General features: G+C 46.7%; 1 protein-coding gene across 3 annotated transcripts in view; it reads right to left on the reverse strand.

Moving 5' to 3' along the window:
* The window catches only part of ASTN2 (astrotactin 2), a 759574-nt gene that overhangs the window by 117834 nt on the left and 614342 nt on the right, over positions 1-27398 (reverse strand). For all 3 annotated transcript variants that reach the window (XM_070430790.1, XM_070430789.1, XM_070430788.1), the window contains 2 exons: positions 24716-24849; positions 22826-22974 (listed from right to left, as the gene is read on the reverse strand). In XM_070430790.1, coding sequence (XP_070286891.1) covers positions 22826-22974; positions 24716-24849 — 283 coding nt within the window. The remainder of the gene's footprint in view (positions 1-22825; positions 22975-24715; positions 24850-27398) is intronic.

A 27398-nucleotide genomic window follows, 5' to 3' on the forward strand; every position in this document is an offset into this window, starting at 1 on the left:
CCGCACCTCTTACTAGCTACATGTCCTCGGTTGCATCACTTTCCCTGAGTCTCCGTTTTCATATTTGGAAAATGAGATCGAGGACACTCCACACTACACTGTTGAAAGTCATTGATGAGACAGATAGTAGAAGGCATAATCCAAGGGCAGGAAATGCACACGCTGTGCCCAGGCTGTATTTTTTTAAAATATATTTTTATTGATTTCAGAGAGGAAGGGAGAGGGAGAGAGAGACAAAAACATCAATGATAAGAGAGAATCACTGATCAGCTGCTTTCTGCACACCCCCTACTGGGGAGCTGGTCTGAAGTCCAAGCATGTGGCTAGACTGGGAATCAGGAATCGAACCTGGGACCCTTCAGTCCGCAGGCCGACGCTCTATCCACTGAGCCAAACCATCTAGGGCACTATGTCCTTTCAGATAAGCATTCCAGCGTCTCTCTTACCCTCTCAGTCTTAAAGTGACTCTACTTCCATGTAGACAGGAATTTGAAAGTTGTATTTCCAGCTCTGCCCTGGAAAAAGGTTACCAGTATTTTTTTTTTTTTTAATTATCATGAAAGTGACCTGAGGCGAAGTGTCCAGACTATTATCCTAGGTCCAGAGTCTTACCACAAAATTAAAACTCCACCCAAAAACCTGAGTCAACCGAAGAATGAGGCACTGGGCACAAATCACGCCAAAAACATCCACCCTCTGCTTTCCAGGATCCCAGATGACACTGGTCATTGAAAACCCATCCCAATAAGCCAGGGGAAAACTTCGGCTCTGCTTAAGATAAAGTAGATGCCCAGCCTTTGTGTCAAAACCCAAGAAATTCCTTCCAAAACTGTGACCTTCTGGTAAAAGACTTGCTCTTGTTTGGTTATTTCTTGTAAAACACTTTTGCAGCAAATTCAGGACTCATAAAATAGGGCCAATTGACAGCCTTGGGAAAGGAAAGTCTCTGTTTATCCACTGAGTAGAGACAGTGGAGGCGGAAGCAACAGATGAGCTGGTGCCTCTGCCAGGATTTCTGGAGCAAAGATATCTCAGAGCCCAGAATGGTAATGGGTCCTGGGGTGGGAATCAGGAAAGACCTCCGGAGCAAGCAGAACCAGTTATAACTGCAGTGGGCTTGGGAGTGACGATGGGTAAGAACAGACACCACCTGACCTGAGATACTTAGCATCTCATTAATAAAATGGGTACCGCACCTCCTACACTTCATTAGTTCTACCGAGGGTTATTATGCCAAAGGGCTCAGTGAAAGGCAGTTTTCTTCTCTGACATCTCACAGTGACTTTTTTTAAAAATTGAGGAATCTCATTTACATACAATAAGAGGCACAGATCTTAAATAGATTTTGCCCCTCGATGTTTTTGAAAAATGGCCGGGTTCTCTAGTTTTATGTAGGCGGCAGACCCATGTCATAGAGACTTAGGCAAGATAAGTAAAGGGAAAGAGATGATCCCTCTGAGATCTGGGAAACACGGACCTACATGGGAACTTACACATGAACTGGTACAACGATGTTCTCTTTTTCTTCCCGTGGGAAAACGGACATCTAGAGAACTGACTTGGGGACGTGGATATGGGAGAAGGTAATGGAATTCTACGGTGATGAAATGATCCCAATAATTTGCAGATATCTACTTTGTGCTTAATTTGTCCCAGGAAGATAACTCTCCCCACTAAATGCATCATCATCAACCACATTGGAAGGGGTGCAGCCTTTTAACCATCGGTCACCCTACCAGTTACATTAAGAAAGACAGAGGGATGGGAGATATGCTGAAGGAAGGAAGAGATTGCAGACCAGATACTGAGCACACAGCTTACAGAACCTCAATGAATTGATGTATAATCAGCAGACAACTCCATCGCTTGGACTACAAACACTCCTCTTAATGGGTGGAATAACTGCTCTCTTAGTTCCACACGCACACATTGCTAAGTCCAGTGTCCCCCTCGAGGCTCGCTCCTCTCTCATTCTAGAGGTGTTCTCAGTCAAGGCGTTCTAGTACCTTATGGAGAGAGAAGGGAGAATGACACCAGGTCTCAACAGGTCCTCTTTCCTCCTTTGCTTGTCATCCCCGTCACTGCCACACAATATCACTGTGGAAAACAGGCGTTCGGTATGGTGCTATGCCAGGTCAGGGTGGAGAAGGCGGCATGGGACAGTTGCCTTACCTGGACCACAGTGGTTGTCCAAGGGTGGACAAGAGGCCCAAGCTTAGGCTCCCAAAGCCCAGGTTAATTTCATTCCTCATTCTCCGCCATGCCCACTGTGCCGGGCGGCTGGGTATACTGTGGCTCGGAACCTGAGGCACTCTCAGACGCCTCCCTACCTCCCTCATGCTGAGTTCCCCTACTAGCTGGGACAATCTTAACCTACCTGAGGGGTTCTATACGTCATGAAGGAAAGGGGATCGTGATCTTCCACCCATTTGTTTCCAGCAACTGCTGGATTTGTAACCAAATTCCCATAGTTGCTGCCCTTGAGCTCCATGTAACAAATATTGAGGGGGAAGCCTTTCCAAGGCCACAAAATGCCCCTAGTCAGTTCTTCCCCCAAGTAATCAGTGGTTACCTACTGGCCTTAAGTACCTATACACATTGAAGAGAGGCCATTCACAGGAACTTCCTCAGACAAAAAGGCTGAGCTCCAAGCTAACTTGCTGCCTCGAGATATAAATACGGCTGCCACCTTTTTAAGTGGGAGCTTCCCTTAGAACCAGAGAAAGAATTATAATAATAATTTTTTAAAAAGCTACAATTCGCCAGAACTGGTTTGGCTCAGTGGATAGAACGTCGGCCTGCGGACTCAAGGGTCCCGGGTTCGACTCCGGTCAAGGGCATGTACCTTGGTTGCGGGCACATCTCCAGTGCGGGGCGTGCAGGAGGCAGCTGATCAATGTTTCTCTCTCATTGATGTTTCTGGCTCTCTATCCCTCTCCCTTCCTCTCTGTAAAAAATCAATAAAATATATTTTAAAAAAAATAGAACCTGAGGTTTTTTAAAAAAAAAACAACAAGCTACAATCCTCTCTCACAAGATGAAGGAATTTCACAGTATGGTGAACAAAAGAACCCAGTTAGATAACAGGTAATGCTAATCTCTGTTCATAGAAGTCCGGATAGTGAATTACCCTTGAGGGAGGGCTGTGCCGACTGGGAGCACGAGGTGGGCTCCTGGGACGCTGGCAACATCCGTCTCTTGAGCTGGGCACTGTTACAGGGCTGTGTTCACTCGGTGAGAAACTCATCGGGATGTACACGTGTGGCTCTGGTACTTTTGTGTATGGGTGCCACACTTCTGTAGAAATTTCAAAAAATAAATACCGGCACTCGGCCAAAAACGAATGGAAGGAGAGAGAATAGCATATGCATTTAATTCCCTAAAGCAGTGGTTCTCAACCTTCTGGCCCTTTAAATACAGTTCCTCCTGTTGTGACCCAACCATAAAATTATTTTCGTTGCTACTTCATAACTGTAATGTTGCTACTGTTATGAATCGTAATGTAAATATCTGATATGCAGGATCACCTTAGGCGACCCCTGTGAAAGGGTCGTTCGACCGCCAAAGGGGTCTCGACCCACAGGTTGAGAACCGCTGCCCTAGAGGCTTGAGATCATAAAACCTTAAAGACAGAAAGCCCTCAGAAGTGATCAGCTTCAACTGCCTCATTTCAGAGAGAGAAAAACTGAGGGCCACGGAGGAGAACCCCAACAGCACACGGGGGCTCAGTGTCGGATCAGGTCTCCCACGGCCCAGCCCTTCAAAGTGCCGCTTTCTTTCTCCAGATGACAAAGCAGAGTGCAGGACAGAGTCTAGAGATAGGCCAAGCATCGGGGTATCAAGGTCTGAAATTTGTTCAGACACCAATTAATCTGCCTTGCACATGGCCTGAGCAGCTGAGACAAGACAGATGTGGCCGCATAAATGTGCTGCCCGTGACACATGGGTTGGGAGAGTGAGGCACAGGCAGCTCTAAAGGAACAAAAGGAGAGCCTGTCTGCCAGGAATGCATTGGGAATGAGGATTCCAAAGAGGTCATCCAGGGAGAAGCTGCGCCTGAACCCGGGAGAAGGCTGGGTGCATTTACTGACATTCCAAACATCTGTGCTCTTGCAAGGGAGATAAAAGGGAATCCGCTTCCCAGCCTCGAGGCATGATATATGGGCTTCCGAGGCACTGGGTGTGGGCTGTTGCTGAAGGCATGAAGCGGTGTTTGATGGATGAAGGCCGAGCAAACTCACTAGGCCACACATTAATAAAAATTATCAAACTGTCCTGGTTGGCGGAGTAGAATGCTAATGCCATTCTCCATGTGGATGTCAAAGGCAGAGGATGTCTGGAGGGAGCTAAACTGCTTTATATCTTTACCTTGATCCCACTTGTCCAAATTATGGCCTCTGTTCTGTTGCCAAGAGCCTAAATAAGCCAAGACTGGTGAGGCCCACTCTACATGGAAACCACCCATGGTACTCACTGGCATCTAGCCATTCTTAATTCAGAAGGCAGAGATGTATTCTAATCACAGCTTAGGCTTAGAAATGTGTTCTGTGACTCTCCGTGGCCCAAGGCAAACGTCTGCATATCTTATCTTGGCATTCAAGGCCCTCATCCACTTGACCTCAAACTCCAGTCTCTCTCGTGTCCTAGTCCTCCAGGCACTTTTCTATCTTCATGTCTTCTTTGGTTTATGGTCTTCCCTCTGTCTGAATGTCACCTTCCTCATTTCTGTTGAAACTCTTCTCATCCTTCCAGGCTGAGGTCAAAGGCCCCTTCTTCAGGAAGGCCTCCTTGATCACCAGTTCCCCAACCTGAACCAATCTTTCTTCCACTGTAAGTTTTGGCATCCATTTAGTCATATTTCATTGTTACTATAGTACCACATAGTTGTCTGTGTTTCATTCCTTTCTCCCCCGAATGAGTGCTCTCAGAGAGAAGGGATTGTATTTATCATGTTCTCCATTAGTTTCCAAGAATGCAGCCATGTGCTTGGCATGTGTTGTTGGTTGTTCCATATACACATTTTCTAATGAGTACGTAAGGGAATCCTCGGGGTGGCCGTGCATACCTAGTTTCTGATTTCAGCCTCAATCGCAGTGGACAGTTCCAGCGGGAGCTGAGGAGCAGCTTGTGCGGTCCCAGGGACCTCCACCCCGAGCACATGCCAGGTATGTTTGCTTTCTGCCCTGAGGACTTCTCTGATGCCGCGGGAGCGCTCGTCTCGCACAGGCAAGCAGAGCCTGGGAGTGTGGGGAGTAGCAATGTTCAAGCAGCGTAGGTGGGGAGCCAGAGCAGACACACCCCACCCTGAGTGTGCAGAGCGGCTTTGCACACTCAGGCAAGAATGCTGATGCTGGAGGTATTAGTCTCCTTCGCAGCAGATGCCAGCGGAACGGAGCCCAGGTTAGCTCAATAATGACCTTGTGAGCACAGCCCCTATATTGGTTTTCTCTCCTGGTATCACTAGCCAAGCGCCCGCACAACTGTTTCTGGCGTGCACCTACCAAGTAAACGACCTGCTCTCAATCCTTGCTCAGGCTCTGTGGGTTTTGTTGTTGTTGTTTGTGTGTTTGTTTTTAAATATATTTTTATGGATTTTAGAGAGGAAGGGAAAGGGAGAGAGAGATAGAAACATCAATGATGAGAGAGATTGATTGCCTGCCTCCTGGACACCCCCTACTGGGGATTGAGCCCCCAACCCAGGCATGTGCCCTTGACCAGAATTGAACCCCTTCAGTCCTCAGGCCGACGCTCTATCCACTGAGCCAAACTAGCTAGGGCCAGGCTCTGTTTTTAAGTTATTCAACACGATAAACAAAACAAAAACAAGACCAACATATGTCCTCTGCTTCACATTACAGTTAAGGAATCAACCCCGACACAGAGTAGATAGTCTATCACTGTCAGCCGAAATGACTTAAAAAATATGAGCCACTCGCCTCCACGTAGCGTGTGGTAAGAGCCCCGCTTGTAAACCACATAATCACCGAGACAGTGGTCCAACATTCCAGGCATCGCCCATCCTGGGTGAGAACGCTAGGAGAGTCCAGTCTTGCTGACATTTGATTTTGTTCCGTCACTTTGGGTTCAGCCAGTTGAGCATATTCATTGGACTCGCCTCCCTCTGCTACGGGCCCGGGACTCCCCCCGAGAGGCTCCGCTGCCGCAGAGCAGCCGGGCCTGACCTTCCCAAGGTGTGATTCATCATGCATACGCTGACAGCACATCTGTGCCCGGTGCTCGGAACACGGAGACCTGCGGTCCCCGGCCCCGGATGGGACCCATGGGGCTCGGAGCTAAGGTTTCTCCAAGATTTCTGCCTAGAAAACAATTCCCAGCCCCCACCCCCTCCCACCAAGTCCCCAATCAAAACACACTCCTGAAAATTTGATTTATTTTTCATTATAGTCTCCTCTCCTTTCTTTCATTTAAAAAAAAAAAAAATTAACCCTTTTCCCTTCAGGAACTCCTTGGAAGCTATCAAGAGGGAGGGTAAAGAACATGAACTTCTGAGTGAGAAATAATTGGCTTCCAATCCTGCCTCTGTCACTTAGTAACTGCATGTCCCTGGGTAAGTGACTCTGCCCCTCTAAACCTCAGTCTTCCCATCTGTAAAATAGGGATGATAAAAACTACTTTTCAGAAAAAGTATGTAATTCTGATGATTAAATATTTTAAAACATAGTTTTATTGATTTCAGAGAGGAAGGGAGAGAAACAGAAACATCAATGATGAGGGAGAATCATTGATTGGCTGCCTTCTGCATGCCCCCTAATGGGGATCAAGCCCACAACCTGGGCATGTGCCCTTGACCTGAATTGAACCTGGAACCCTTCAGTCCGTAGCCGACGCTCTATCCACTGAGCCAAACCGGCTAGGGCTGATGATTAAATATTACCCAGAAGCACTTGGTATATACGTGCTCAATAAACAACGGTTCTCTTTTCTTTCCCTGTAACTAGCTCTGCACTTCCTCTAATGTTTACAAAGCTCCTGGGATAGAGCAGGTAATTAACAAAGGTTACCCCTCTTGCTTCAGGTGCACTTTGGGCCTTTCTATTGGAGACCTTTCTCCTTCTTAACTAGTGGCTCCACTGTCTGGTTTCATGACCTCTGGCAATAGCATAGGGCTGTGGCCCCCGCAGTCCCAGGGTACACGTTCCAAGACTCCTAGTGGGTGCCGGAAACCTGGGACAGCACTGAACCTTATATGTATATACTAGTATATTGGTATTTTTCCCCATGCACACTAAAGATAAAAGTTGAATTTATAAAGCAGGCACAGTAAGAGATTAACAAAATAACTAATAATAAAATCGAACAATTATAGCGATATGACCTAATAAAAGTTTTGTGAATGTGGTCTGTCTCTGAAAATATCTTGTGTTGTAGGTACCCTTCTTCTTCTCCTTGTGATGATATGAGATGATAAAAGGCCTCATTAAGTTGAGAATTTTCACTTTTTCATTGAAAGGAGGCACTTTTTACAACTTTTCTGTGTCATAGCCGAACTGCCAGCATCAAAGGTCTACAGCACTGGGGCCACTAAGAAGCAAAATAAGGGGGACTTACACAAAAGCTCTGAGCTACCCGAGACGGCTAGCAAGTGACTGGTGGGTGGGTAGCATATATACAGCCTGGATACACCTGACAACGGGATGAGTCAGGTCCCAGGTGGGACAGAGCTGGACATCGTGAAATTTCATCACATTCCTCAGAACGACGCAAACTTTAAAATGTATGAGCTGTTGACTTCTGGAATTTTCCACTTAATATTTTTGGACCTCGGCAGATTGCAGATAACTGAAACCACAGAAAGTGAAACCACAGGTAAAGGGGAAAGGGTGGAATACTGCAATTTCTATTTATGGCACTAAGGATACAGCATGGAATGAGGCAGGCGAGATCCTCATTTGTATAGAGCTTACATTCAAGAGCAGGAGAACAAAAAATAAACAGGCAAAAACATACGTAAATGATATTATTTCAGAGAATGATTAAGGGATGTGAGGGCTGTAGTACTGGGAGATGTGACAAGGAGGGGCAGGAGTGACGGAGAAGAGACCTACGCTTGGTGGTCAGGGAGGATTCTAAGTGGAGATAACAGTGGGATGAAGAAACCAAACGCTGTGAAGGAGCCAACCATCTAAGCCACTGGGGCGGGAAGCTCTAAGCAGAGGGAGTAGAACGTGTCTGAGGATGAGAAAGAAGGCTGATGTCGCTGCCCTTACATGCCATTTAGTTATCAGCTTCTGAAAAGCCAGCTCCAAAAGGGAAAGAGCTTGAGTTGTATTGTTCTCTTTTCCAAATATCAAGAAAACCTCTCTCAAGGATGGTTACAGAAAGAGAGTTATTTTCTTGCCTCCTAGAATGTATGGCTCCCACCTTTCTGAACTTTGAAAATAATATGCCCCCGCCCCCATCCCCAGTCGGTGTGGCTCAGTGTTTGAACGTCGACCTATGAACCAGAAGGTCACAGTTCGATTTCTAGTCAGGGCACATACCCGGGTTGCGAGTTCGATCCCCAGTGTAGGGTGTGCAGGAGTCAGCCAATCAATGATTCTCATCATTGATGTTTCTATCTCTCTTTCCCTCTCCCTTCCTCTCTGAAATCAATAAGAAATATATTTCAAAACAAGTTTTAAAAAGAGGAAATATGTTCCTTTCTTGGAGGTAATTCTTCCCAGAATTCAGACTCCCCCAAAGGTTAACAGCTGCCCAGGGATCTGAAATAATAAGTGAGTGAACCCAAATCCAAAGGTTTGTGACCAAACTCTTTGGCACTTGAATGGTCAGTGTTGAGGGCAGGAATTATTCCAGGGCTCTTGCTATGCCTCCTAGGACCCACACAATGACATTCATGAACTTGGAGTGGCCTCAGTCAAGTCACTTCTGTTTTCTGAGTCTTATTCCTCCTCAGTGATTGAGGGGTGAGTGATGGGTGGGGGTACTGAGTAGAGGTTTCTCTGTGAACTCTATGGTTCATTCAGATTCCCTGTGATTCTCAAAGGCCTTTGCAATCATGAAGTGAACACTCTCAGAGAACTCTGATCTGCTGGAAAGATCTCCCACATCATGGGTGACCTCTATACCTGAAGCTTTTAACTGGGTCAATGGTCTCCAAAGATGAACTGGAGAGAAGCCGGGCAATTATGGATTAAAGGGATATTGCTAGTACAATGGGGCCCATAATTGTTCTCTTATAAGCCGGTCTTCATTGTTGGTTATAGCCCAATTCCCTCTTTTCAGGGGACTCCCCTCTTACCTTTTCTTACCAGGGCAGGGTAACTAACTGAGTTCTCCCTGAGGAGCTCGGGGTCAGATAAACACGACTCTTTGATCTCATCTCCTATGGCTCCAGGGATGTACTCAGAATCTCTCCCTTGGAAGGCAGGGCAGGATGACTCAAGGAGAGGGAAGTCAATTCCGAGAAGTGTATGAAGACTGGGACTGGGATTTGTGGACAAATCCAACCTGGATACTCCTGAGGGCTCATGGCAAGGAGACCAATGCTGGGCCGGCAGCCAGGAGATTCTGCCTACGTGCCAGCTCGAATTTACTCACCAGGAGACTGAGGGCTGGGGCCTGGGCTTCTGGGATTCGGTTTCTTCATCTGAACTTAGGGGACTGGCTTAGCTGATCTACAAGGATCTTGTAAGTAGGATATTTTAGGAGTCCAGGAGCATGTGAGCCAGTGGGATACTTCTGAGCCTCAGTTTCTACTTTTGTGAAAATGAGAATAGCAGCAATAACTTCATCACCGAATTATTGAGGATTCCATGAGCTTATCATGCCACCACTACTTCGTTCACTCAGTGTACTCCTGGAGTGGTTACCCAATAGGCTCCTGCCCTACACCAAACTCTGGTAAGAGGGTGAACAAATGAATGCAGTGATGAACTAGAGAGAGAGAGAGAGAGAGAGAGACCCTCGCAGCCAGAGTCTTGTTGGGCACACAGCAAACACTCACAGATGGGAGCAATTTTAATACGACATTTCTGTTATTGTCCAACAGTCAGCTCAACACCCTGCCCATGTCATGAGCAAACAACAGGCAAAAACAGTCTGAGAAGACACGGTGAAGACAGAAGTCTCAGGGGAACACGGTCTCTGGCCCTGGTCTAAGTTAGAGATGGCACATTCAAATATCTACAGGGGGAAGCAGACGATAACACTCATATAGGGGCTTGGATGTCAGACACCCTGGAAGAGGGGGCCTATCACAAACTAGAGCCCCCAGGTATTCTCTAAAGTGGGCAGGCGCTACTCACCCCTGCAACCCGCTACTGCCGCCGGGGAATGAGAGTCCAAGATTGCGGGAACCTACTCTTTTCCAGTCAGGAATCCAGATTTTCATGTCAAAGTCATCCAGATTTCAAAGACAGCAACTTCTTCAAAAATTTAAACATACAATATAGACACTGGTTTGCTACCTCTAGCTTAAGGACAGTCCTTACAGATAAGTGATTGTGTATATTTTCAAAGAAAAAGGGAAAAGGATGAGTGATTACTGTATGTCCTCTGTGTGCCCGGCATCTCACATACATTGTACATTGTTTCATTTATTGCTCACAACCGTGCTGGGAAGTACTGGTGGTTAGTTCTCATTTTTTTCCCCCTAATACATTCACATATGGGGAATGTGTTCTGGGAAACATGTACAGACAGATAAGATTCTGGCAGCATGAGGAAAAATTAAATAGAGGGGCAAAACTAAAGGCCGGGAAGCCTGGTGAAGAAGTTATAGTGGAAGTATCTAGAGTGGCCTTGGTGGGAAAGAAAAAGAGGACAGATTTAAGGTATGATGGAGAACTAATTTACAAAGATTTTAAAAAGTCAATCAGTAACGTCTTAGAGGGAATTCCTTTTCTTGTCTTTATTTCTCACCACTAGGTTCTCTCTTTGATGTCTCTGCTTAGTCCCATACCAGCCAGCTGGGTACCAGAAGCTGAATCTCAATCCTATAGACTGGGTTAGCTAGTCCCACCCCGATGCAACACTTTCTCAGAGCAATGGCGTTTTGCAGAAATGACCATTCAGCCATTCTTGATTCCCAAATCCAGAGGCTTCTTGCCTCTGGCTGGCATTACATTGTCAAGGAAAAATGGGAAGGGGACCCAAATTCAATTCCTGACCCCATTAATCTTTGAAGTGTGACCTTCAACCAACAACTTCACAAAACTGATCTTCAAGTCCCTCATCTGTAAAACGAAGATGGCAATTACCTCCTAGTTGGAAGGATGAATTTGTGAATAAAATGAGAGAATAGCCCTAGCCGGTTTTGCTCAGTGGATAATCAGCCCGCTGACTGAAGGGTCCTGGGTTCGATTACAGTCAAGGACACATACCTCGGTTGCAGGCTCCTCCCCAGCATAAGCTCTGGTCAGAGCGCATGCAGGAGGCAACCAATCAATGTGTTTCTCTTATGCCATATTTCTGTCTTTCCCTCTCTCTTCTGCTCTCTCTGAAAATCAATGAAGACATATCCTCAGGTGAGGATTAAAAAAAAACAGAGAGATAATAGATTCAAAGGTCCTTCAATTAATCTTCAGCCAAGCAACCAGGGTGCTAAAACTTTTACTTCTAGCATCCCCTAAACATTGCCACAATCTCATTCCTTTAATAGCCCTTTCCCTTTTAATTCTACCACTCAAAAATTATACTGCAGTCACACGGCCCTTTCGTTTCTTAAGGCCACTGCATATGCTCATCCCTCTGCCGGGCACACTCTCCATCCTCATCCACCCCTCAACCTTCACTCCATCTCGCTAGTTCCTGCTCACACTTCATGTCTTCATTGGTTGCCTACAACAAGCCTGGCATTTCACTAAGCACGGGGGACAGAGTGATGAAAAAGATGAACATAACTCCAACTTGGAGGGGCTAGTGTTTTAGTGAGTACAGCAAATGCTACACCTTCTCTACCCCCAAACCAAAATGCACTCATTATAATAGTGATAAGTGCTACCAAGCAGTGTTAAATGCAAAAATTTACATAATCCATGAGAGGGCAAATCCAAAGATTTGGATAAATGACATTAAAGCTGAGACCTAAGTGTAAAGATGCACAAAGAAAAGAACACTGGTGATATCAAGAGTAGATAAAAGACTGGAGAAGGAGGCAATAACAATAACTCATAATTACTAGGCCCTGTCAACTTGTTTTCATTCAGTCAGAAGAGTTATTATAAAAAGCTCTTAAAAGGTTTAAATTAGGAAATCAATACTTATAAATCAGATAACTATTCATCAAATATTTATTGAGTGTCCACGGTATTCCAGGAACTGTGCTAGGCACTGGATCAAAAGCTGTATTTTGAAGGGTAACTCTGGCTTTAGAACTGAAGGGTAAAAAGCAGTGGTAAAAAGTAGCTGATATGAAGACTAATTAGTACAAGGTGACTGCAAGAGATGAATGCTGGCTTAGACTAGATTAATGAAAACAGAAAGAAAGGTGTAGATTAAAGAAACAGTGTTATATGTCAATTACATCTCAATAAAGCTGATAAAGAAGAGATAATGGAGATCACAGCCAAATAACCTGGTTATGAGTTGAATATGAGGATTAACAAGAGAAAACACTGAAGTTATAGAGGTAACAGTTATAGAGAGAGTAACTAAACACTTGGATAGAAGCATGTTTGCGGGCAGATGGTAACAAGTTTAGCTTTGGATGCGTTGAGCTTGAATCGCTTGTGATACATCAAACTGCAGATGCTTATAGTCATCTGGACTTGAGTAGAGAGCTTAGGAGAACGAGGTGGAAACATAAATGCCAGGGCAGTGACTATATCGATTGCAACCATGGGAGAAAAAAAGAAGAAACAAGTCTAACATCTAAGGAGAAAGAAGATTTAATGATCGGATTGAGAGGCCCAACAAGGGAGGCCGAGTTGGGGTCAGAGAGCCAGGTGGTATACCAGGAGAGGCAAAGGTTTCAGGAGAGAATGGTCGGCCTTGTAGACCACTGGAAGATATCAAGTAAGTGAACAACAACAAAAGATGTCATGGGATTTAATGACATGGAGGTCACTGATGTTTACAGAGATAAAGGGCTTTAGTAACTTGGTGGTATCAGGAGACAGAGTGAAATAAGCTGAGGAATGAATAGAAAGTGAAAAAATGAATTCAGCCACTGGAAGTGTGTTTATACAGCAGAAGAGAGAAATAGTTACGGTGGTGGGAGATGAGATGATTTGTTTTTTTCTTTCTTTGAAAAAGAAATACTTATGAGCATATTTAAATGATGGTAAAAATAATCTACCGAAGAAGGAGAATTTAAAAATATACAACACAGGGAGATAATTGACATGCAAATTCCTAAGAATTTAGGACTGTATAGAAAACAGTGCAAGAGAGGGCTTAACATTAAAGAGGAGGAGGGTAACTCCCACAGTTTATCAAAAGGGAAGGGAAGACTATGCATACAGAAACATATGGGTTAGAAGGTGAACCACTCCCTGTACTATCTTCTCTGTGAATGAGGCGATAAGATTATCTGATGAGGAAGAGAGAAGGATAGGGTCTGAGGCCTGCAATGATGATGAAGAAAGTAAATTGACAAGTCTCACAGATTGGCTGGGAAGGGCCCGGTTTCTTTGATGACAGATGATGCATGGGAGTCAGGTATTCTCCATGTGTGCTTTTCTCTAGCTGACTGTGTGCACGGGCACAGGAAATGGAGAGCTGGGCCCACCCACATGTCTGGGCAACTGAAGGACAGAAAGGAGAGGGAGATCAGCAGGTTAACAGGGATGAAAATACGAAGCATGGGCTCCACGATGGTGTCTTAGTCCGTTTGGGCTGCTGTAACAAAATGCCACATATTGAGTGGCTTATAAACAACAGAAATGTGTTTATTGCAGTGCTGGAGCCTGGGAAGTCCCAGAGCAAGGCACCAGCAGATGTGGCATCTGGTGAGGGCCTACTTCCTCCAGATGGCCTTCTCCTCACTGCAGAGGTGGCCAGGGATCTCTCTTGGGTCTCTTTTATGACTCATGAAGGCTGTGCCTATTTTTTTTAATTATACCTTTTAAAAAAAAAAAAAATATATATATATATATATATATATTAATTTCAGAGAGGAAGGAAGAAGGAGAGAGAGATAGAAACATCAAGGATGAGAGAGAATCACTGACTGGCTGCCTCCTACATGCCCCCTACTGGAGAGCAAGCCTGCAACCAGGGCATGTGCTCTGACCAGGAATTGAACTGTGACCTCCTGACTCACAGGTCAACTCTCAGCAACTAAGCCACATGGCTGGGCAAGGCTGGGCCTCTTAAAACCATCACCTTGGGGTAAGGATTTCAACATGTGAATTTTGGGGTGACAGAAATAATCAGTCCATTGCACAAGGTTAGGGAGATGATTAAAGAAAAAAACAGAACAGGAAGAGGAAGACAGAATAGTGATAAGAAGGAACTGGAAGTCCTATTAAACTTGAAGACATGCCTGGTAGGCGTGGGAGATCAATACCATTGGCAGGATAAAAGATGATGGTCAGAGAGTGGCATGTTGGAACCAACAGTTCTTGCTGGACAACATCATGTGAGGATAAAGCCCAGGTAGGACCTAGGATTGAATGGCAGAGGTGGAATGAATGGAATGACTTTCGTTCACAGGAGCTGAGCAGGGTAAGGAAATGAGAGAGGACTGTTGGACAGGGCATGCAGGAGAACTGAACTCACCTACTGTGGTAATGACGAGAGCGCAGGGAGAGAAAGCTACGAACCAACAGCTTAAGTGCCTGGAGAATCAGCTCCAGTTGAGGCAAGAAGATCAAGCCTGGGTTGTATGTGACCTTATCTTTTGCGGAATGACTGGACTTCATGGACGTAAAGTGGGGTGGATTTTGTCTTGACAAAGTTTTTGGGTGGAAGGTAGGCACTTACCTACCATCGTTCCTCCCTGGCTTGTAGGAGATTCCGGAGCACACGGAGGAAAAGCTAACTTCTCTTCTCTTCTCTTGGCATCTGTGATGAGTAGCTGCCTCTGAGGTCAAGCATGGCAAAGGTGGTAGCGAAAGGAAGCGAGACCTGAAGAGCATTTTTTTCAGCTGGGGATGTGAGCTCCACCTGGGGGCTGGTAGTCTCGAGTCTGAGGCCTTGATCATTATGAATAATTACTGGGACCAGAATCTCCAATAATGATGTCACTTCTTCTAGGTAGCCTTTACTGACCCCCATGCACTGAGTTAGAAGACTCTATGCTGTGCTCTTACAGCATCTGAATGAGCTCAACGCCTATCTCTAGTGTGGTTTCTTGCTAAATTACACCTCTCTCCTCCTAGACTGTAAGCTCCATGCGGACAGGAGCCATGCCTACCTGTGACCAGGCCGTGCCCAGCAGGTTCTGCGGGCTCTGGACCACAGTAAGAACTCTATATACATCAATGGCATGAGGGAGCACGCTTTGCGGGCTGTAATAAAAACTCTGCGATACAGAGGGCAGGCTGGGTGGCATGGGGGGGATGGAGAGAATTAAGACCCTCCAAGTTCCTTCTCCCCTCGGAGGCCCTGGACTTTAGAAACGTCTCACCCGAGGAGCAGCTGGAGTGACAGAAACGTTTTCTGAGGACCTAATATCAGTTCCAGATGTTTGCAGTCATGTCGGTTTTGTACCTCACCCTGTAAAACATATTTTCCTCACCACCCCCACTCCACGCTAGCTGAGGGAGTGGGGCCCTGTCTCCAATGACATCACCTCTCTCAAGCTGGTCCAGCGCAGGCAGACAGCAGGCGGGTGAGGGCCTCTCTAGCTTCCCAGACAAAGCGTGTGGTTCAGCCGTGGCCGTGCTGCCTGAGGAGCTGTGTGTCATTTCCACAGGATTTCATACACAGCCCCAATGGAATTGTTCTCTTGGCTGCTGCTGCCACCATGCTCTCAGCTATGGGGGTTAGGGGTGGGTAAGGAGGGTGTGGGGTCCTGCTGCCCCTCACGTTAAGTTACTCCCCACTCAAACTCACCTCCATAGCTGCTCCCCTTCAATTGAGAAGGTCCTCAGTCTAAGGTCTAAGATAGGATGGTGGGCATGAGGGGGGCTGTCTTTTAAGTGGCAGATTGAACTTAATGCAAACAGGGAGAGAAAGGATTTAAAGTGGGACTGGGATAGAGTGTCTTCTGATCACTATGGATATTCTTCTTTTTTAATATATTTTCATTGATTTTAGAGAGAGGAAGGGAAAGGGGGAGATAGAAACATCAATGATGAGAGAGAATCACTGATCAGCTGCCTCCTGCATGCTGCCCCTCCCCTACCCCCAGCCCCACTGGGAATGGAGTCCATATCCTGGGCATGTACCCTGACTCGGGCTTGAACTGTGACCTCCTGGTTCATAGGTCGACATTCAACCACTGAGCCACACTGGCTGGGCTGGGCTGGACAATATGTGTGATCCAGATCTAGATGAGTCCAGATGAGCAGCTTCTACTTGAGCCAGCTTAGAGAGACAAAAAACAGGAAAAGACAGGCTGCCACGTGGGCAGGAGGTGACATGGAGGGAAACAGACAAAAGAAGAGACCGAGAGAAAGATTTAGAGAGGAGACGCAGGAAGAAAGAAAAAGAAGGAGGTGGTGGAGAGTCAGGAAAGAAAGAAAAAGAAGGAGGTGGTAGAGAGTCAGGAAAGGATAGAGAAAGGAAGAATGAGAGATGAGAGTTGCAAGTTGGCAGGAGGAGGGCCTGGTGCTGATCATCTGGGGAGCAGACCATCAGGCTCCCAGATGCCAGGACAGCAAGGGGCACTGGCCAGCGCCAGACGTGGCTGCCTTCCGTGCGGAGCGTGGGGGATGGTGGAAGGGCCTGCTGCCTCCGGGAGGGCCAGCACGGCCGGCTCGCCTCCCAGTCCCGAACCAAACAAGCTGCAGCTTGGTCTCCCCTGGTGGGAGAGAGAAGGCTCTGATTTTGAAAAAATTAAAGAAAAATCAAGCAGATGACCAAGGAAATGCAGGGGAATGTAGTGGGAGGTTATGACGTTGGGTGAGACCCTTCCCTTTCTGATGCCTACAATGAGGAAATGGCACTCAGTGGCCACGGTCCTGCTACTCTGAGCTTTGGGGGTTCGCGGAAGCCGGCATATGTAAAAGCAGTGATGACAAAGAGCCCTCCAGCTGGCATCAGGTGGCTAGATACCCCATCCTGTCCCCTAATTTCTATCTGCCTCTCAGTTTATTCTCAACCAGAGCAAGCCACATCGGGGGTAATAGGACTGGTAGAGAGAAGGTTGGGCTTGGGGGAAGGGGGAGAGCAGGTCAAGAAACCGAAGCCCCTCTTCTAGCTCGACTCTACCACTAAATCATCATGTGTGTGCCCTCTGGGTAAACCCCTCCCCTTCCTCAGCCTCCCTCTCTATAGGTTTGGAGTCACTCAATCTGCTTGTGCTACGGTCCCTTCTTAGTCCCGCCCCCCCTGTGTCTATCCCTGCCCCAGAGGCTGAAACCCATGTCAATTGCTCTGATGAGGCCACGCAGAAGAACCAAACTCTGTTTTTAATATTGATGACAGATTAGCATGCAGGGAATTCAGCCACCACCCCCCCCCCCCCGCCACCCCCCCAAACAAGCCTCATTTTGCTCAAAAACAACTGGAACAGGAGGCTACTCATGCTTGGATTTCCCAACAAAGTCCCAGAACCAACAGAGCAATGGCTGCTGTGAAGGAGGCAAAGTGGGCACCAAACCAGGGGGCTGGGAGCAGAGGAAGGATACAAGGAGAGAGAGTTAGCGTTTCAACAGCTAGTTCCAAGCGCGTGGAACAGATGGCAGCCATAAAGTGTGTGCTCCTGTGCTCGTGTGTGTGCGTGTGTGTGTGTGTGTTTGTATGCATGCATATCTGTGCACACGTACACGTGAGCTCACGAATAAATAAACAGTTCCAGTACTGCATTCGGCTGCCAGCAAAAATCCCGGAGAGATCAAAGGAAAAAGACCGCATTTCCCTATTCTGGCCTCACCTGGCCAAATGTGTGAGTAATCCTAATTCTCTATCCAAAACAAGTCTTGGCCCTTATTTTGTTGTTCTCTTCCTAACATTTAACTTTCCTTTTCATTTTTTTTTTAAATTCAAGAAAATGAGAAGCAATTAAAATCTACTAGTAATTGTTTTGTGCCAAGAACTGTGCTACATTAGATGCTCAGCGTCGCCTGGGAAGTAGGTGGTATCTTTCCTGGCCCACGGAGAGGGAGGCTGAGACCTCGGAAAGATGCTGACTGGTCCTAGATTTCTCAGTGAGAGGTGGTGGAAACTGACAGCAGAAGCCAGCTTCTCTGAAGCCCATACTCCTTCATTAGGCTGACATGCTCCCAGAAAAAAACCTCAGTCAAATAAGCTGAAATCCTTGAATTTGGGTCAGGGTCAGTATCCAGATGGTTGAGACACTGTAAAGATGGCACAGAAGTGCGTGGCCAGTGTGGCTCAGTGGTTGAGCATCAACCTATGAACCAGGATGTCGCAGTTCGATTCCGGGTCAGGGCTCAATCCCCAATAGGGGGTGTGCAGGAAGCAGCTGATCAATGATTCTCTCTCATCATCGATGTTTCTATCTCTCTCTCCCTCTCCCTTCCTCTCTGAAATCAATTTTTTTTAAAAAAAAGATGGCACAGAAGCAAAGATGTGTTTTGTTTTTTTTCATATTCCACCCCAAATCTTCTACATATTTTAGAAGGCCTACTATATGCTCAGCTAGTCTCTAAAACTACATAAAACCCCATAGGACCACAGAACACTCAAAGAATTAATGTCAGAGTTGGAAAGTTAAGACATGGGTATGCCTACAATTCAATTCGGTAAACACTGAACATCTATGTATGGCAGGCACTGTGGGAGGATCCCAAATTATATATTTTATAATAAAATGTTGAATATCCATGTACTTTATTATACATGCCACTTTTGCATCATTGTAGAGGTGAAAAATTATAAGTTGACCCATAGTAAATTGGGGACCATCTGTAATTTTGGGCTTGGAGCTATTCTTTAAAGACAACTACCCACTGAGATACTGGATAATGGAGAGAGTGGAAGTCAAATCACACAAGAAATTGTTAAAGGAAGTGTAAGGATGAAGGCAGACACTATGTCATTATCTCTAAACTTCTGAATGACAGCAGGGAGGAGGAGGGGTAATATCTGTGGGAGGTGACTCCAGGCCAAGAAACTAAAAGGAAGTAAGTTTTACCTGTGTCAAAAAAGAAAAAAGGAACTCTTAGATCACAGCAACTGCTTTTTTGGACTATCAAGAGGAAGAATCTTGGATTTTCCATTTCTGGACTAGATGGAGAAATGGGGACTGGAGTTGCTTACCTACTCCTATGGGGTCATTCGGGTTGTCTGCGCCTTACTGAGTGATCTTTGGTAGCTTGTGGATTTCAGGGAATCTGTCCATGTCACATAAGTTATAAAATGTACTGGCAAAAGTTGTTTGTGACATTCTGTTATTATCTATTATGGAATTCGTAGTGATATCACTCTCTCATCCTTGACATTGGTAATTTGTCTTATCTCGCTCTTTATCTCATCAATCTGGCTAGAGCCTTACGTAATTTACAGCCTCAAAGGGTCAGCTTTGGTTTCACTGATTTCCTCTGGTTTCTATTTCATTGATTTCTATTCTGATTGTTGTTATTTCCTTCCTCTGGCTCACTTAGGCTTCGGTTTGCCCTCTTTTTTCTAGATTTTTAAGGTGGTGGCTGACGTTATTGATTTGAGATTTTTCTTATAATATAGGTGTTTCCTCTAATTCCTGCTTTTGTGACTTACTACAGAATTTAATAAATTGTATTTTTATTCAGTTCAAATACTTTAACATTTTTATTTTGTTTTCTTTTTTGACCTATGGAATTTTTAGAAGCTTATTACTTAGTTTCTAAACATGTGAGGATTCTTCAGATATCTTCGATTACTGATTTTTTATTTGATTCCACTATATTAGAAAACATATTTGTTTTGTGAGTTTAACCATTTTACATTTATTGAGACTGGTTTACGGTTCAAAATATGGTCTATCATTGTGTGCAGTGTCCACTCTAAAATAATGTGGAGTGTCTAGAAATGCTAATTAGATCTGATTTTGTCCTCTTGTCCAATAATTTAGAGATTGGTATTGAAAACTCTGACTATAATTATGGATTTATCTGTTTCTCTTTATAGTTTTATCAGTTTTTACTTCATGCATTTTGGAACTCTGTGTGTGTGTGTGTGTGTGTGTGTGTGTAGCTTTAATTGTGGTCATTGTGGCTTCTTAGCATAGTAAGAAATATTGAACATGATTTAACATGTTGTGTTCTGGGGATGGGCAAAGTAGGGGAAATAACCTTAGAAAGTACAACCTGAGTTGGGACGACCGAGGGGTGGGGAGAGAACCCTCCCCATGCCTGTGGCAAAGCGCAGGAGCCTCCCACCCCCAAATAATCAGAGCCTAGCCCCTCTGGGGAAGGTGGGGGCGCATGAACTTCCCCTACTCCACAGGCTCTCCCTGTGGCCCACGGTCCCACTGCCCTCCAACTGCAGCCCTCACATGAGCCATTTTGCATAAAATACAAGCGAAAAGGTCTGAAGGTAACATACCCTGGTTATGCACAGGGCTTGGTGGAGGGAGACCGCGCCCCTGCTTCCTCTCAGCTGCCTCCCATCACTGGGGGACAGGGACAGACAAGCAGAGCAGGCCGCATTGTGCCCCAGACGGGGAAGTGTAAAATGGCTTTATTGGTGAGGCGGTAACCATCCTGCCCACATTCCAGCCATCTCCTTACTGCCCATGCCCTGCGTTGTGGCAGATGGTTTTGCCCACCTGCAGGCTAATATGTGTTCTGAGCACGTTTAAGGTAGACTAGCTAAATTATGAAGTTTAGTAGGTTAGGGATTTTAAATGCATTCTTTTTAACTTAGTATATTTTCAACTTACAATCCATTACAAGTCGAGAAGCATCTGTACTTCACTGGTGAATTCTATCAAACAATTCAAGGATAAGTACTACTAATTCTAACCACCAAGCTCTTTCAGAAAACTGAGAAGGAGGAACTATTTAGCAATTCATTTTGTGAGGCCAGAAATACTCTGATAGCAAAACAGACAAAAGCACGCATGACAAGGAAACTATAGGTAAAAAATCCCCCAGGAACACAGATGCAAAAATGCTACAGAAATTTTAACACATCGAGCCCAACAATATATAAAAAAGGTTAACGCATCGTGACTATGTGGGGTTTACTTATTCCGGGATGCTTCATCATTTGAAAATCCAATGATGTAATTACCATATTAACAAACTAGGCGATATAAACCATACAGCAATAGACACAGAAAATGAAATAGACATTTCTAATTAAAATAAAACAGAATGAAAACCTCTCAGCAAACTAGCATTCAGTCTTCCACCCTCGAGTGTGCTGTTACATAAAGAACAGGCGCTGAGCTGGGAGGACCACAGACTGGGGGGTGAGCCTGGCTCCCCCATGCTTTGGGTGTGGGAATTTGGGACAGTCACATACCACTCTGGGATTCACTTACTTAATCCTAAAAGAAGGATGGTCATCATTCAGAGGGTGATATTAGCAAAATGGTGCCATGGGAATTTCCAGCACTCATCTCCACCCCTACCCCCCTCCCCTCCCCCTCCAACCATCCTGCCATGCCACAGAAATATCCATTTGAACCACTATCCATGCCCCAAAATACTTTCACAAGAATTAAGGTCTCCAGGCAAAGGGTTATAGTACTTGGGTAAAATATAAAAATGAAAAGATGCATTGAGGAAGGTAGGAGAGATAGAGTCATATCATTGCCATAACCGCTCCCCAAGCTGGGACAGCCTGTACAGAGAGAAACCCTCCCTGTGGAAGAGAAATGAGCACCCAACTTCACCGAAGGCCGCAGAGCAGCCCCACCCCAGGCCAGCCTGGCCCCCTAGGCTGTAGGTGGCTCCTACAAGGTGTAAGCTCCTGCAAGCCCAGGCCCCTGCTCACCCCAGTGGCTGCTGCTCTCACAGCCCCAGTAGCACCACGGCACCAGGCTCCCAGTAACCCAGGCCCCCAACCTACCCTGGTGCCTTCTAGCTCCCATGGCCTCAGGTGGCCCCTGTGGCCCTGTCTCCTAATCAGCTCCCATAAATCCAGGCTCCAGACAAGCACCCTTGAACCCAAGCTCCTGGATGGGCCCAACACCAGGGTGACTACCACAGACCCAGGCTTTTGACCCAAATCAGCACCAGGCCCCTGGAATAAGCTGAGAGCACTCCCATGGCCCCAGGCTCTCAACCTGCCCTAGACCCAGCCCTGCCCGGGCAGACCCAACCTCCAGGATGACACAGCTCCTTGGCCGTGTCACACTTTGAGAAGAACTCAGAAAGCGCTCTCAATTACAACCCTGTGCACACTCATAAAGGGCCGCGTTGCTCATCTTCTCCTGCATGTCTGAATCTTTTGCAAATCCCTCTTCCCCAGCACTACAGACAACTATCTCAGCACATCTCACTAGATAAGGCAATTCCTTGAATTTCTTTATCTCAGTCCCAGCGATACTGTATTTACAGAAAAGGCCAAATCCTCTTCTGAGTTAACTAACCCTTTAACAGATGACACTGAGGATCCATCTCAGAATCAGAACTTCTTTCAAACCACAATTTGCTGTCTTTCCCTTCTGAAGTCATACCAAAAAAAGCACACAGGTGTGGGTGTGGGTGTGGGTGCCAGGTGATAATCATCAAACAATGAAATTTCCCAATGTATTATCAGGTCACATGACGCCAAATCTCCCAAGGCTTTAGAAACTCGCAGTTTCCCTCCTCTGTCACGCTGTCCTAACCTTAGGGGAGGTCGTGGGCTTCCTACTTACCTGTGTAGAGGTCCGTGTCTGTGTACTCATCCACCTTCTTGTGCTGCAGAATATAGTCAGACACCTTGGTCCCAATTGCCGGCTGAACGTCCACCCACTCCAAGGAGACCACGGTGCTGGAGGGCTCCACCGTTGGGGACAGCCGCAGCCTAGAGGGGGGTGACAGGCAAGACTGTTTGTTTGCCAGCTGGCATGGGCTGGGCCCCAAAAGAGTCTGCTTGTGCCAAGATTAAAAGCACAGGACTCAGCCTGGGTTAAACCCTAATTCAGCACACCACCAATAATTTGATGAACAGGCCAGTGGGCAAACTGCAGCTCTCGAGCCACATGCGGCTCTTTGGCCCCTTGAGTGTGGCTCTTCCACAAAATACCACGTGTGGGCGTGCACATACAGTGCGATTGAAACTTCGTGGCCCATGCGCAGAAGTGGGTATTTAGTGGAAGAGCCACACTCAAGGAGCCAAAGAGCCGCATGTGGCTCGCGAGCCACAGTTTGCCGACCACTGACATAGGCGATGCTTTAGATCTCCTTCGGCTTCTGATTCCTAGCCCATAAAATGGAGCTAAGAAGAGCTACCTTTCAGAACCGATGTGGAATGCCGTAAATTAATCCGAGCACACAGTATGTGCTCACAGGAAGGTGACTGGCCTTCTGTTTATTTAAACTATCTTCTCAGTGATGCCTCATTGTCCAGTCAATTGGCAGCACCTTCAGACACAGTGGCTTTCTACCTCTGTCATTTTTCATCCCACAATATATCAACCAACTCTTTCCTATCCTTAAATCAGCGCTCCCTCACAGAGGCAGGCATCCTGGGGAATCCTTCTATGAAGCAAGAAACAACTAACAATGACTGAAGGTCAGAACTGGGAGGGTCCTCACAGAGAGGGGAGGGCATTCCCCCACTTGACAGGTGGGGAGAGTAAGGCCCAGGAAAGGGAAATGATTTGCACCAAGTGTCACAGCCAGCTGGGGACAGAACCATGATGGTAACTGTTTGTCCTCCACCCAGTGTCTTTCCACTACACCACACTCGCTCTTTAAGGACCACCCTACAATGTAATTCTTCTCACCACATGGGGGTGTTATGGGACTCTGGTTCCCTCCCCTATGTGGGCTCCCATCCAGCTCGCCTATGCTCCTCACAGCGCTCCCCCTCTTGATTGCACGCCTCGCTGCAGATGCCTGTCCTTCCCACCCTCCGCATGGATTTCCTGCATCGGGGCTTTCACACACACGCTTCCTTCTCCCGAAACGTGATTCTTGCCTCCCATCCAGACCTCCTGACTTCCTCCCTCCCTCCCCGCCAACTAAAGCACCCCCACATCACTCTCTCCATTAGCACCTCTTTGTCCTGCTTTCATGTGTTTACTTAATTTTTAAAAGCTGTATCTTATTTTCCTGTTTTTGCTTTGACATCTCTCCCCCTCACTAAATGGTCAGCTCCCTAAGTTTACAGTCTGTGCCTGACTCATCAAGTCCTCAGTATCCGACACGTAGCAGGTGGTCAAACATAATCAGGGACTGAATGACTCTTAGAAAAGGTTCTACACTTTCTGCATCTCAGTGGCCCCACTGTCCAACCCAGGAGATGACAAAGCAGCAGTCAGCACCCAGCGGACCTTTGCTGAGTGGATGAGCCAAGGAAGGAATGAAGGACCGAGTAACATCATTAGAAAAGCACACACTGCCATATCAGTGCCAACCCTGAGCCGGGTTCTGCCCTGCCAAAGCCCCCTGCTTTCTTAAAGGAGGAGGCAGGCCCCAGAGACCCCAGCGATCTGGTGAGGTCCCCTGGGAACAGAAGCAAGTCCTGGCCGGGACTGGCAGGACAGGGTGCGAGGCCATGAAAAGGGGTGACTGAGGGAGGAAGGGCCATACATACGTACACCGGCTGCGGGAGGGGGCTGCAGCTGGGGAGCCCACTGGCGTCGAAGGCGCTGAGGTCACACCGGCACCAGTCATCGATCACATCCCCTTTCCCCGAGCACCAGTAGGAGCTCATTAGCGCGCTCCTGAAGGCCTGCAAGAAAGGAGGACAGAGGAATGATGACGGCGGTCCTAGAGACTTGATGTGAAGATGCCCATGGCCATGAGGAGCCGCCCACATGTAAGAGCAGCTTTCTGGGCACAGGACACCATCTGGTGCCTACATCGCCACCTAGCACTCTACCACCAGGTCTTCCCATTCTGAGCCATCCTCTACCCGGCAGCAGAATGTTCATTGAGACAGGATCCAGAGAGAACCTTCTCTGGGCCTGGCACTGTGCCTGCCTGAACTTATTTCACCTTTACCACTGCACACGACTGGTATGTATTATTATAATGATTAGAGGCTGGATGCATGAAATTCGTGCAAGAGTAGGTCTTCCTTCCCCTGGCTGCTGGCACCGGCTTCCCTCTGGCACCCAGGACCCGGGCTTCCCTCACAGCCCCGGCTTCGTCCAGAAGGTTGTTGGGAAGGACATCTGGTCTAATTAGCATATTACGCTTTTATTATTATGGTCATTTCCCATTCTGTAAATTGGAAAACTGAGGTACAGAGGAGGTCAGAGAGGAGCTGGGATCTGATCCAAGCAGTCTCGCCCCGGGCCCTGTCCTCTCAAACACCTTGCTACACTGCCTGGTGTAGAAGTCTGACCTCCCTGCTCAGTCGCCGTCGGAGGCTCCCCATGGCCCTCATGGCACAGCCTAAACTCCTCGCTCCAGCTCCTGACCAGCGGCCCAGGCTCACCTAGCATCACTCCTGACATTCCTTTGCATGCTACCATCCACCTTCCTGCAACCACTACCATCTCCACCAACAGTGAGTTCCTGCTCGTGTGACATGCGCTCCAAATCAGGAGACAACAAATTGTTTCTGTAAAGGACCAGACAGTACATATGTTTGGCTTTGTGGCTAGGCAGTCTCTGCCACAATTACTTACCTCTGCCTTTGTAGCATAGAAGCGACACAAGCAATGCTTTAAATAAATGGGCTTGATTGTGTTCCGATAAAACTTTATTTACAAAGACAGGCAGCAGGCTACATTTGGCCTGCGTGTCAGAGTTTGCTGGCTCTTCTGCTAAATGATGACCGATGTGCTTTGTGGCCTTATTTAAAAACATTCTTTTCTCTCTGGTGTTTCACTCTGCCACCCCACCCAGCCCCTTGTATGCTATCCGGCAATTCACTCTTATTTTATTGACTATTTTTTTTTAGAGAGAGAGAGAGGAAGAGAGAGCGAGAAACATGGATGTGAGAGTGAAACATCAATCAGCTGCTTCCTGCACGCCCCCTACAACCCAGGCATGTGCCCTGACCTAGAATCGAACCAGCATCCTTTCTGTGCACAGGATGACGCTCAAGCAACTTAGCCACTCCGGCCAGGGCCCAATTCACTCTTTTGGTCTCAAGTGAAACATTCCTTTCTCTGGGAACCCCTCCTTGACTTTCTTCAGCCTAGGATCATGCTCGTTTCCTAGCTTCCGTCCCGCACTAGAGCCCGCCTGCCACCACGTGCCCTTGCTTGTCTCACCCAACACATTTGGGTCCCACCAAGGGCACAGGCCATGCCTTATTCATATCAGTGTGCTCAGCTATTCAGTCATATTTATTGGACAAAAGAAGGGATGCTGAAACACTCATCAGGAGACTCTGGCTCAGATGTACTTCACACTTTAGTCACCCCTTTTCCACTGATATTTCAGGCACTGGGGCTTCACACTGTTTCATAGCTCTTTTTAAAACTCAGGGCTGTGGCTCAGCTGGTTGAGCGTCATCCGGTGCACTCAGGCTGCCAGTTCGATTCCCGGTCAGGGCACACACCCAGGTTGCAGGTTGGATCCCCAGTCAGAGTACTCAGGGTGCATCTGGGAGGCAACCGATCAATGTTTCTCTCCCTCTGCCTTCCTTTCCCTCTACAATCAAGAAAAATATTCAAAAATAAAAAATAAAGGAAACTTAGGGTTCCCAGAGAACGTTGATCTCTTCCACTTTTGCCAGGTAGCAAACTATGTTTTCTTTCTTTTTTCTTTCCCTCCTTTTTATTTTTTTAACTTTCTGTCCACTTTTTAAATGAAAGCTTCACACTGCCCATAACCAAGGTGTCACTTTTTCCATGCTGTGCTGTTCCGAAGACTCAAGCACAGCACGTGTGTGTGAATGGGCCTGGGTCTGCCTCCTGAGCGACCCGGAACACAGATCTAAGAGAAGGTGTGTATGCGCATGCTACTAGGTAAGCCCCGTCACATTTCTACAGTACCTGGGATAAGGAGGCTCGTTATTCCTGCCACATGTTCTAACCCATATCCCTTCCTGGGGTACAAACAAATGATCTAATTTCTCTTGAATTAAGAGTAGTGATCCAAACAAACAAACAAAAATAGGACTCCCAGTTAAATTAGAATTTCAGATAAACAACTTTTTTTTTTAGTGTAAATATATCCCACCCAATGTTTGCACATCAGGTATGTGAGCCAGGATCTGGCGCATAGCAATAGCGCTGTTCCCACCACACGTCAGAAGCTGTGTCTGTTCTCCTACCAGCATCAGAGGGGGCACTCTCAGAGGACTGCAACCAGATGGGATGG

The sequence above is a fragment of the Myotis yumanensis genome, unplaced genomic scaffold (genome assembly GCF_028538775.1).
Source record: "Myotis yumanensis isolate MYYU_CA2020_CCGP unplaced genomic scaffold, mMyoYum1.0.hap1 SCAF_12, whole genome shotgun sequence".
In the NCBI taxonomy this organism is placed as follows: Eukaryota; Metazoa; Chordata; class Mammalia; order Chiroptera; family Vespertilionidae; genus Myotis; species Myotis yumanensis.